Source organism: Ailuropoda melanoleuca, chromosome 6, assembly GCF_002007445.2.
Source record: "Ailuropoda melanoleuca isolate Jingjing chromosome 6, ASM200744v2, whole genome shotgun sequence".
NCBI lineage: Eukaryota > Metazoa > Chordata > Mammalia > Carnivora > Ursidae > Ailuropoda > Ailuropoda melanoleuca.
The window spans coordinates 103,871,298-103,883,776 of NC_048223.1; the positions used below are offsets into that span (position 1 = coordinate 103,871,298).

A 12,479-nucleotide genomic window follows, 5' to 3' on the forward strand; every position below is an offset into this window, starting at 1 on the left:
CTGACCTGAAATCAAGAGTCAATTGCTTAACCAACTGCACCACCCAGGCACCCCTGTTAATTCCATTTTTTAAAAAATTGAGAAACAGGGGGCCTGGGTGGCTCAGTAGGTTAAGCGTCCAACTCTTGATTTTGGCGCAGGTCGTGATCTCAGGGTCCTGGTATCGAGCCCCACGTTGGGCTCTGCGCTCAGCAGGGAGTCTGCATGGGATTCTCTCTCTCCTCCCTGTGCCCCCACCCCCCCCAATAAATAAATAAATATTTTAAAAATTGGAAAGCAAAGTTCCATGTGGGTATAGAACTCATTGGTGGGCCCACTGTGGTCTGAAGGCTGCCAGTTGGCAATCCCTGCTTTCAGGCAGGAGATGTAGTGATACAAGGGGGAAGGAGAAAACCTGCCCTCGTGGGACCATCTGTGAACACATGATATTCAGCTGAATCGCCTTCCTGCTCTGCCTGAATGCTGCCTGCTCTGTTGAGTGCTGATATCTTGCCCCTTGGCTCTCTGTGCCAGCCCTTGCTGAAGATGCCGTACTTCTCAGTGCATTTATTCTGTGGCAGAAGAGGCCAGTGATGAGGGATTGCTGGGGATACCTCGAAGCAGGACTGCTTTTCCTTCTAAGGGGTGAAACAATGGCACATGAACCCAATATCTGTCTGCAGCAGCAAGACCCCACAGGCCTGCATGCACTAGGACATCGACAAGTAGCCTTTAATAAAACCATGGAATATGTTGCAACTTCCAATCTGTGCTCTGGGATTTTCCTACCAGGGTCAAGTGGCTTTTTCTGAGTTTGTTATTCAGGTTCCTAATAGCAACACAGGAAATGGATTTTAATTTCTTTTTTGGCTGCTCTGTTTGGGGGCTATTTAATGAGGATCCAGTTTGCAATGCAGCAGTTCTGACGTGGATACGAGTGTACCTGACACGTTGCTTTTTAAAAAAAGGTTTATGTTTATGATCTATTGCATGTACTTTTTTATAGAGTGAGGCAGAAAGCATATGAATGATTGTATAGGCCTTGATTCTAAGTGGCTACTCTTGGGGGTAACTTTTGGGATGTGTTTGGGATTCTAGAAAAAGAATATTAGACAATTCCACTTTTAGAGGCAAGAACTATGTGTTTTGTACGTTTTATAAGTCTGGGGCGATGGTTCTCAAACCTGAATATATTTGAGCTGAACCCCCGAAAGTTCTTAACCTACATTCTTAAATATACCGAGTGATTTTTGGGCCCACGGACCACATTCAGGAAACATGTTTTGTTGCATTTATTATCAAAGTGTGTTCATTGCTACCTTGGGGCAAATTCAGTGATCGTGAGATGCCATGATTCATTCTGATTCACTGTTGCCCTTCCTTACCCCTTGGGACATGCCAGTCTTTGGGAGTCCCCAGATAGAATTGTTCCAAGAGACCCTCACAGGCGGAGGTCAATGGACCCTTGCCGCTGCTACAGCAGGGGTCCCCAGGACTCCCCTTCCACGGTATACACTGCAGCCACATCTTGAAGCAGCAGCCGCCCACGTTGGTTCTAGGCTTTTCTCCAGTGCTCCTGGCTCCAGTCTTTGGCTTTACCCTTCAAGGTACTTTGTAGCTAGAGGGTGGGAGATAGGTGCTCTTTAGCCCAGGGAACTGGAGGCTAGAGCCCTTAGGGGTTAAAACATACTATCAAATGTGAGGGATGAGGCTGAATCTTATCAGATTAGATTTATTGGCTTGTTTACGGAAACGTGCCCAGCCTATTTATTGTCCTTTAGGAAAGTTACTGAACTCAACTAAACAGCATAAAAATTCATTCCTAGTACCCTATTGCATACAAAGCAGAGTCTTGGTTAATTTCTTAGCAATGGCTTGCCCTTTATCAGAAACATGAAGTGGAGCTCTTTTAGGCAGGAAAGATTAAAGGAGTAATTGTCATGTATAGTTTATATTGTGAAGGATAAAAGTAGTAATGAGGGGCACCTGGGTGGCTCAGTCATTGGGCGTCTGCCTTTCAGCTCGGGGTGTGATCCCGGCGTTCTGGGATTGAGCCCCACATCGGGCTCCTCCACTGGTAGGCTGCTTCTTCCTCTCCCACTCCCCTTGCTTGTGTTCCCTCTCTCACTGGCTGTCTCTATCTCTGTCAAATGAATAAATAAAATCTTAAAAAAAAAAAGTAGTAATGATACTCCCTATCATTTTAAAAAAAAAAGGGAGATTAAACTAACCTGTAGGAAACATTAAGTCAGGACTCCTACTGGATCATTCCTCTGCCTGAGCACTTTCCTTCAACCCCCAACTCTTCTGTAGTCTCCTTACATCCAATTCAAAATGTGTGCCCTTGAACGACTCTGCTTATTTCCCTCAGCTCTTCAAATGGCTTGAAACTATTAGTATTAGGGAAAAACTGTATTAACTTTCTTTTTTTTTTTTTTTTTAAATTTTTTTTTTTTTTTTTTTTTTTAAATTTTTTTTTTTTTTATTGATTTATTCGACAGAGATAGAGACAGCCAGTGAGAGAGGGAACACAAGCAGGGGGAGTGGGAGAGGAAGAAGCAGGCTCATAGCAGAAGAGCCTGATGTGGGGCTCGATCCCACAACGCCGGGATCACGCCCTGAGCCGAAGGCAGACGCTCAACCGCTGTGCCACCCAGGCGCCCCTGTATTAACTTTCTTATTGTAAAAATATAGGTGTAAATCCACAAAACTTTAAAGAGTGTTTTTTATGATCACCTACAAATCTTTTTTTTTTTTTAAGGATGTGGGCCTGAAAGTGCTGCATTTTCAGAATTTGAAGATTCTAAGATAGAATAAAAATAGCTGATTCTAAGTTAAAGTTGCTTGCTATCTTTTCTCATTTAGTCATTTCAAATCTGTCTCGTTTATGAAGACCCTGTTGCCCTTTGGTTATAGAGTATTATCAAAGTTAGATAGAAGTCTGGCTTAGTAGATGTATTGTGCTAGAATTTGGTCTTCTTTCTGGAAAGCCATTCCTGGTTCAAGACTGGAAGGAAAGTTGATTTTGTTACTTCACTCTGTATTAGCAGTCACAAAGCAGGGAGACAAAAAAAGGGTAGGGGGGAGTCCCAAGTTGAAAGGTAATCATAAGAGTTGCAGAAATATTTTGATATTATTCATATATCCAGCAACATTATAGCCAGCAATGAATTTATAAGCTAAGGTATTTTAACTGTTAAGCAAGGCATATGAGGCGTGGCCTCTTCCCAAATTCTCAGTGATTCTTTTCACGCTGCTCTCCCTGAGACTCACTGTAGTCAGCCACACTAGGCTTCTTTCTTTCCCTTGAGCATACCAAGCTCCTTCCTGCGTCGGTGTCTTTGCAGGCACTTGACATTCCCTCTGCCTGGAGCTTTGTTCCCACAGGTCTCCGTAATTTGGCCCCTTCTCATCATTCGGGGCTCAACTCCAATGTCACTTTCCCAGGGAGGCCTTTCCTGAGTGCCCCCATCTAGAACCGTTTGTCCTATTATCCTGTTTTATATCCTCATGGAGCTTATTACTATTTTAAATGGTAATTTCAGGTTAATGTTCGGTCTTCCCCACTTGAACATGTTTAGGATCTTTCTGTCGTCGTCGTTCTGTAGTTTCAAACAGTGTACCCCGTATGAGTTTATTATTGTTTGAGAATTCCATATCTTTAATCAACTCTGGGAATTTTTCAGTTATCTCTTTAAATATCACATCTCTTCTATATTATTCTTCTCAAACCTTTTATTCTCATTTTCCATTTCTGTGGTGTCTTTAATTGGTGGTCTTTTAATTGCTGGGTAGTTTTCTCAGATCTGTCTCCCAGTTCTCTAATTCTCTCTTTAACTTGGTTTGAGCTCTGTGTAACCAATCTGTTGAGTTTCTAAATTTCAATAATGATTTTTCTATGCATTTTGTTTTCCACCCCAATCTGCTCGGTCACTGTCTGTTTTCTTCAGTATGTTTGTTTCTCATGTTTTTCATTCTTTCTTTTTGGTTTCAATAATTTGAAACATGCTTATATATTATACCTTACCTGATCGTTTTATTAAGTTTTTTCCTGAGAGTTTTATCCTGCTATTTGTTGAATTTCCCAAGTCTTGTTTGTGATGGCTTATTTCTGCATAAGTTTTTGTATTTTCTTTTGTGAGCTCATCTTCAACAGAGCTTTATTTGTGGGAATCACGCCCTGATTGAGGGTAGGTCTCTTCAGAGTTTTGTATTTCTTTTGCCAGATGTCACAAGATTATTGCAAGCCTGAAACCACTTTATGTGTTTAATTTTTGCCTTGGGGATTTTCAGACCATGTAGTAGTACAATTCAAATCTCAAATTAGCTTATGGAAAGACCTATGGTTACAGATTATTAAAGCAGATGCTTTTTTCCTCTCAGTTCAGAGCTTTCTTTTTTGTCACTGTGTGCCAACAGGCTAATTTTTTCCTAGTCCGCTCTGTCTTTTTGAGGGTCCTCACTGTATATTGGGGGTCGTTTTCAATTTCCTGTTTTCAGATAGGCCGAAGAACAATAAACAGCCTCATTTTCCAGGGCAGCTGAAAAGGCCTGACCTCATTTACCACTGTACTTTCTAGTTCCCCCAACATTTTTGACCCCTGAGGATCTTCCTTTACTTTCTTGCTAGCTCAACTATGTAGTTAAAAGGATATCATTATATAGCCACTATTTCTAGAAGTTTTGGCAAAGAAGAATTTATATTTTTATATATATTTATTTATTTAAGTAATTTATTTATTTGAGAGAGCTAGGGAGAACACATGGGAGAGCACAGGCAGGGGGAGGGGCAGGCAGAGGGAGAGGGAGTGAGCAGGGAGCCTGATGTGGGGCTTGATCGCAGGACTCTGGGATCCTGACCTGAGCTAAAGGCAGCCTCTTAACCGACTGAGCCATCCAGGCACCCCAGCAAAGAAGGATTTTTAAAGTTAACAACCTAACTGTCTTGCCACGGAAGCGGGATCTCTTCCACCAGAATCCCTTGCTCCTTGCTGTAGCTATAGCATCCACCACAGTGTCTGGCATGTGGGGAGGGATGTCAATACATATTTGTTCTTTGATTTGTGGAATTGGACATTTCGATGAGAAACTGTTCCCTCTCGGGGCTCCTGGGTGGCTCAGTTGGTTAGGTGTCTGCCTTTGGCTCAGGTCATGATCCCAGGGTCTTTGGATCTGAGCCCCACATTGGGCTCCCTGCTCAGTGGGGAGTCTGCTTCTCCCTCTGCCCCTCCCCCACTTGTGCATGAGCGCTTTCTCTATCTCACTCACTTTCTCTCAAGTAAATAAAATCTTAAAAACAAAAAAGAAAGAGGGGCGCCTGGGTGGCACAGCGGTTGGGCGTCTGCCTTCGGCTCAGGGCGTGGTCCCGGCGTTGTGGGATCGAGCCCCACATCAGGCTCCTCCACTGTGGGCCTGCTTCTTCCTCTCCCACTCCCCCTGCTTCTGTTCCCTCTCTCGCTGGCTGTCTCTATCTCTGTTGAATAAATAAAATCTTTAAAAAAAAAANNAAAAAAAAAAAAAAAAAAAAAGAAAGAAAGAAAGAAAGAAACTGTTCCTTCTCTCTGTAGGGAAAGCCAGAAGTGGTGCTCCAGATTCATTCATATCCGGCAGCCAAGATAGTGTCCTATGCTTTAACACTTGTGAACAATTTCAATTTTCCTATTTTTTTACTTTTAAACTTTAAAACTTCGGTGCTTTCCTAGGGACGTGAAGATGCTGTTGCCAATTACTAGCAGGGTTTTCCAACCCCATAAATTGGCAAATTAAAACCATCCTTGGGGAACCATTACTGCCCAGTGTCTCTCTTTATGCTGGCGCTTGGAAAGTTCTTATGCTAATTAATTGACCTTTACAGTGGCTTAGCTGAGAACAGCAACTATAAGATGGAAACTGTTGAGGAAAGTGTTGTTAGTCCCACAGTTTATGCTGCCACCAAAGAGATGAGATGATTTTTTGCTTATGTGCAAAAGGTATACTATTCATCCTTTTCCGTTGTAAAAATGTTCTTTCCAGTTCAGGGTTGGTCTTGCTTGGTTCTTCTTTGTGCCTGTGCTTTTTGTTCGAGGACCATGTGTGCCCTGTATCTCGGAGCCAGTCCCTGGGAGATCTGGCCTGAAGACACATACCTGTAACAAACGAGGATGCTGACGGTCGTCGCCGCAGTCATTCCTGAGATGAGAGACCTCAGCATGAGAGCACGTGTTATTCACTTAGTTTCTTTATGACGAGTTCTACATGTCTAGCAGTTTTTTGGCTATGCAGTTTTGTGCAAATGAAAAAAAATGGCAGGAAAGGAGCTATCTTTAAAATGCAGATCTGATCTCAGCACCTCCCTGCACAGTCTGGTTCCTCACTTACCTAACTTCCCTACCTACTTCTTCAACCGTCTCCTTTTAGTCAAAGGGCTTTGCTTGTACCATTCTCCTTTGCCTAGAATGTTCTCCCCATCCCTCTTCCCTGGTTACTAATTTTCTAACCACCTTGGCCATCTCCAGTCAAGCTTACCTTTGTCACAGAAGCTGTCTGGACCTTCATGACTAACTCCTAGGTCTTATCTCTTGTAAGCTCTTACCAAATCATATATTTTTCTCTTTCTAGTTGTAGTTTTGTCTGCGTGATTATCATCTTTCAGTAGACTGCAAGCTCCACGAGGACAGAGATCATGACCGTTTTGGCCATTTGCCTGTTGTGTTCTCCATCTGTTTCACTGCTGGTGCAGGGCAGGTACTCAATAAATGAAGGATTGAAGGTCCTGCATTCCACACTGGGATGAAACACCATTTTGCTTTTCAGAAAATCAGTATACAAAAAAAAAAGCCCTTCAGGCAAAAAAGGTAGGAGCCCTGAGCATGTTGGCCCTCCTTGCTGCCACGTAGAAGATGAAGGATCCTCTTCCCAAAGTCAAAGAGCTCCACAAGGGCAGGGTCCTTATCTTTTCCTTCAAAGACAGAATGTTGATTTTGTTTGGTTTGGGGCTTCAGTGGATTTATTTAAGCAGCTGAAGTGTAAGAAGCAACTGAAGAAGTGTAACCTTAACCAAGGCAGCTAAAGCTTACTAGTAAAAGCTCAGGCTCTGGGGCCAAATGAAAGAGACTGAACTGCTCTCTAGCTGTGTGACCGTAGGCAAGTTACTCAGCCTCTCTTGGCCTCAATTCCCTGATACTACCCACTTCATAAGTCGCTTTCAAGTTAAGGTTAAGGAATATGTGTAAGGCATTTAGAACAGTGCCTGGCACACAGCAGGTGCTCAGTACACATTAGCTATATTATTCACCCAGGGTTGAATAGCCAGTGTTTGTTCAGCAAACCGTCACACATCAAGCCCTATGCTCATATGGGGAATGGGGGAGGTAGGTGAGGAGACAGAGCCCCTGCCCATAGGGAGAGCGCAGTTCATTCTTTGGTTCACTCTCTGGAGAGAGGGAGTGGGAGGGATATTTACTGCCCACTCTTCAGGACTTGGCCTGAACAACATAATATGTGTAAAGTGCTTGAAGATGCTTGGAAGCAAGGCAGAGAATAATCATCATCATAAAAGGTGCTGAGAATTTTTCACATTTAAACTTTATCCATTGCATTTTCTCCGGTTGCTTTTTCTGTTCTTCGTGCGTCTGGAGCGACCCACGTTGCTGGTGAACTTCACTCTTCCGAAATAGTTCTACGTGAACGAGAGTGCCATTTAGATGGTCTTTCATGCCCAGCAGTAATGGTTCAGAGTAACATTGATATGAAGAGCTCAGAGAGGTTAAGTAACTTACCCAAGGTCACATAGTTAATTAACAAGGCCAGTATAAGAGCTGCACTGTAGGCTCAGCTCAGATCTGCTTGACTCTTAATCGTATCTTCCTCACAGAGGATCTCGAGCTACCTGGAGGTCTTTGAGCGTCCTCCAGGGAATCCGTGATTACGCTCCTTGTACAGGGAGGGCTGGAAGAGCACCAGGCAGCATTTGTACACCGCTGTTAGCATGCTGTCTCTTTGAACGAGAGGAGACAGATTTCAGGAGCCCTTGTGTTGACTCAAGGCTGCTGTGGGAGGGGGTGGGAGGGGGGTAGGCCAATAAAGACTTAGGGTTGAAGGAGACACAAGAGAGCATCTTTAACTCCTCCTTAACTCCTCCTAGGGCCCCTGTGCCCAGGTCCTGGTCCTCTGTAGTGAAAACTAAACCCAGGAGAGCCAGGGCCAAACCCTAGGCTCTGGGATTTTCCTTTCCTACCAGCAGATTTCTGGAGGAACTTATCTTGGGACTCATGTCTCACTTACCCTTCTGCTTCTCTGTTTCTTCCTTGCTAAAAGGTGCATGAGCCCACTTGTCTTCCTTAACCGCCCACCCGCTTTCCTTCCTCCTGTGGCAGAGAACGACAGTTCCCATCACCAAGACCATCCCAGACAGCCTGTGAACTCTGTCAGGGAGCAGGGGAAGGAGAACAGGGGTCGCGATTTACTGGGCAGAAAGCATTTGAGGAACACTGGATTAAATGATGCTTCTAGAGTTCAGCTCTCCCTAGGAAAGTGGAGGCAGAGCAGGGAAAAAGAGCGGGGTCCTGTTTAAACCAGGCTTCCTGTGCCAGGGGATGGAAAAGCCAAGAGAAAAGCTGACACCAGTAGGTCATGAGGATACCACTTGTTTAGATTTCATACACGTTCCGTTCCGCGCCTCGCTTAGGACCAGTTGGCTGCCCTGTGTTCAGAGCCTGGACCTCATCTGGCAAATTTTCCTGAGGCAGAAGTGTCACTGGATTCTTTCATGTGTTGGAGTGTAGGCAGCATAGCCCCTGTTAGAAACTATGTGGACACTTTGAACTGTGCTCTTGCGAGCCAGTGCCAGAAGAATGGCATTTCAGGACCTGGTAAACTTGGGAGAAACTTTTTGATGTCCTTATGAAAGCAGAGTTTTGCTCTGAAGTCAGGGAGGGTGTGTACTAGCAAAAGAAGCGAGCCTNCCCCCCGCCGTTAGGTCTTCCATCGTGCTTACAGTGGACGATTGAAGGCAGACATGGGAAGAACTCTGTTGGCAGTGTTGTGAAACCCTCACTGTCAGAGCTTTCAGATGCCTTTCCCGTGTTTCCTTCTTCCCAAACCCGTTTACACGAGGCGTACGCCTCTGAAGACCAGGACACCGCCTGAGCCTGTGGTGGCGGAGACCTGCCCTGAGCCCGGGATCTGGTCTTTAGCTGTCCCCTCTCCCTTGTGACGTCAGGTGCCTGAACGGTCTCTGCCCAGCCTTCACCCTGTAGCCGGTTGCTGGACTGCCTTGTTTATACCCTCAGCCAAGTAGACAGTGTGCTGTAAAGCAAGGCCCGGAGAGGAGGAACTGACCGTGTGACTTAAGTTTCCACTGGCAGGCATCCGCCCGGATGTACGCTGTGGGCAGGGTCAGCCTGAGTAGCAGCAAATACAATACTGTGGTTCTAGTTTCTTTGCTGAGCAGGGTGTTTTTGTTTCTGGCTTTTTATTCCCCCCTTCTTAGCCCCGAGCTTCTTGAGGATGGGGACAATGTCTTATTCGTCTTTGTATCTCACGTACCCACATGGTGCTTGGCACAAAGACAGCATGTCCAGTAAATGGATGTGTTACTTGTTTAGAATAAACGTGGAAAGCCAGGTGGAGCGCCTGAGTTAAAGGTCTCAGCCTATGTGGTGGGGGCCGCAGCACGTGGGAGGCTGAAGTTCAGGTTGGCTGGTGGGGTATCTCATATCTTAAATGTGAAATGTCAAAAAACGTCTTCACCTCCATCCCCATCCACCAGGGCTGTGAATAGAATTTGGCACACCGCGGGGTGGTTACTCAGCAGTGCCCCTTCTGGAACTGTCCCTGACAAGGCACAGTGTGAATCCTTCTGTCCAGTCAAGATCATTAAGAGATCATTTGATAAAGCAAAGAATTATCTAGCAAATTGAAATTAGATGAGGTCACCTGGGCAGGTCACCCCTTTTCTTAAGAATGAAGAATTTTAGTGGCAAGTTATCGTGGCCCTCTTTGGAATCACGCTGTAATTAACCTTGAACAGTGTGTGTTTTGAAGGACAGAATGACTGACTTGATGCTAATCCTAGAATACGTACTGCCTTAATTTGTTCCAGGAACTTTCACAGAAAAGCTGGTTTTATTTAAAACGTCCCGCTAATTACACGAGAACTATCATCTTTTTACCGGCAGACTGTAACACCGGAACACGAAGTGTTTCTGCTTGGACATAAAGAAAGTGAGGCATCCGTTTCCTGTCTGAGGAGAACTTTGCTCTTTACCAGTCAGCTTTGTGTGTCAAATCCTCTTCCCCCTTTAATAAACCTTTGGTTTTTTTCTTCAATCTGCTGTTATTGTGGGTTCTAATTTTTTTTCTTCACGGAGTGAACATTGGTATAGACCGTCTTGGTGGAAGATGGGCAGACAACCAGGAAAAGGGGATGAGAAAAAGAGTGGCATTTAAAAGCTATTATTTCATATGCTAATTTTTTTTTTTTTTTTTTAGGATAAGGAAACCTGTGTGGGTACCAACAATCAAAGCTACATTTGTGACACAGGACACTGCTGTGGACAGTCTCAGTGCTGCAACTACTACTATGAACTCTGGTGTAAGTCCTTGCCCCCCAGGGGTCGCTGGCACCCCAGGGTCCTCCTGTTACTGACTCTGCTCATTGGGAAGCGGTGGGCTGGGCACCTTTTCTCATTGTCCCTGGGGCAGTGTTGTGACTGGAATCTCTTGCTGGGTTCTGGAAGCGAGTCCTCTGTAGAGGAGGAGTGCTCATGGGCTAAAGACTAGAGAATCTGGTCTGAGCCTTCTGAAGAGGCCGTGGTTACCAGGTCTGCTGGGGAAGCTCCTGCCTGGGTTTCTCTCTTGACGCCCCCTCTAGTGTGTGCTGAACAGTGACAACAACTCCCATCTGTTCATGGGCCAGCCCGGACACCCAGGTTTTGCCGTCTTTGCACAGAGAGGTGACAGCAGCCAAGCCGCTGCGAATGCCAGGCTAGGCTTTGTGGATAGCTCTAATGCCATTTTCTTGTAAGAACCTTAAGGGCTTCCAGAATTCCCCATAGGGCATCGAGGAGCTGCCTCTGTTTCTGGTCCCTGTTAAAGGGATCGCCTTCCCCTAGGTCCCTGCTCACAGGGCACTCTCGGAGCGAGGGAGTCTGGAGGTTTAGCCGCCTCTGTTTCTTTCCCAGTTCTCAAGCTGAAATGTCTGGAGGCTTGCTTCTCTGGTGTATCTCCCCTGTTACACTAAGCAAATTGCTGTGTGGAAACAGTCCTCATCTCGCCACTGGTTTGGTTGAGGCCATGAACTTGCATCTTCAGACTTGCACAAGGGTGATGACATCAGCACAATCTTCAGGGAGCCAGCCAGGTTCAAAGAGTTCACTAACTCGCTTTGTACTTCAATCTTCTCGAAGCTCGGATGAGACACTACAGGATGCTGGACAAAGAATGGGAGGGCTGGAGAGTCCTTAGGGCAGAGAGTCCCCAGGTGACCAGCAGCATGCTGATTCTCACAACTCTCTATAGAGAGGAGAAATGGTAGCCTGTGTCCCCAAATAGTTCTAAGCCCCCATCACTCCCTCCATTTGGAAACAAACTGGCTGGTTTGTCAAAGTGTGCCTTTCCTGCCTCCGTCACCCTTGCTCTTTCTCCCCTTCCTTCTGATCTCCTCACTCTCCCACATTGGTGATGTGGTCAGAAGGCAGCTAGAAGGGCTATTGTTTGGTATGGGAAGGATATTAGACTCTTGGCTGGGCAGTCTCTCCCTCTAAATGTAAATGTATCTTGTAGCCAGTGGGAGTGGTTCCTCCAAGCAGGACCTCTCCTCACCCTTATCCTTCCCTTTCAAGGACTGAGGATTGGCTTGCCTGCCTTTCTGAGGAATCCCAGGGGCAGTCAAGTGCACAGTCCCTTCGCAAGGAGAGGACAGGGCTCGGGGTATCTGCGCCAGTCCTCTGCGAATATAAGCAGCAACAAAGGAGGACCCAGAATTGTTGCTATTTTAGAAGGGGTGGGGCGGAGGGACTTACTAGAGGACACAAAGTGCCAAGCAGGTGAACAGACTGTGTTTAAATGTTTTAAAATGCAGATAACCGCAGGGCTCCAATTCTCCCTCCCACCCCTTGTTAAAACAAAAGTCGAAGCTGGGCTGCCAAAAAGCCACAGAGCTGCAGTTTGTTTTTCCGGGGCCTGGCCCAGGCAGCATCGGTTGCGGAGAGACCTGGGGTTGCAGATGGCCTCGTCTCAGATTGACAGAGCCTCCTGGTGGGGGGTGGGGCGGCGGGGACAGGGAGACCCAGATGTCAGGGAGGTGGCCTGGGAACCAGGCACTCTACCCCAAGGGCTTAAAGAAGGCCAGAGGAGGAGCTGCTGAGTGGCTAAATATCTCTCCAGTTATGGTCAGTGGTGGAAAGGAGGAGACCAGAGACCAGAGTCAAGATGGGGAGGAAAGACTCGCCATTCTGTGAGTTGGCCCATGCTTTCCAAGTTCTGGAGGGATGGAGATTGTCAAAGCAAAACTGTCCTCA

General features: G+C 45.9%; 1 protein-coding gene across 4 annotated transcripts in view; it reads left to right on the forward strand.

The window, feature by feature from the left end:
• Positions 1-12,479, forward strand: part of WBP1L (WW domain binding protein 1 like) — a 58,291-nt gene that overhangs the window by 31,907 nt on the left and 13,905 nt on the right. For all 4 annotated transcript variants that reach the window (XM_034663198.1, XM_002913919.4, XM_034663199.1 and 1 more), the window contains one exon: positions 10,450-10,552. In XM_034663198.1, the coding sequence (XP_034519089.1) occupies positions 10,450-10,552 (103 nt within the window). The remainder of the gene's footprint in view (positions 1-10,449; positions 10,553-12,479) is intronic.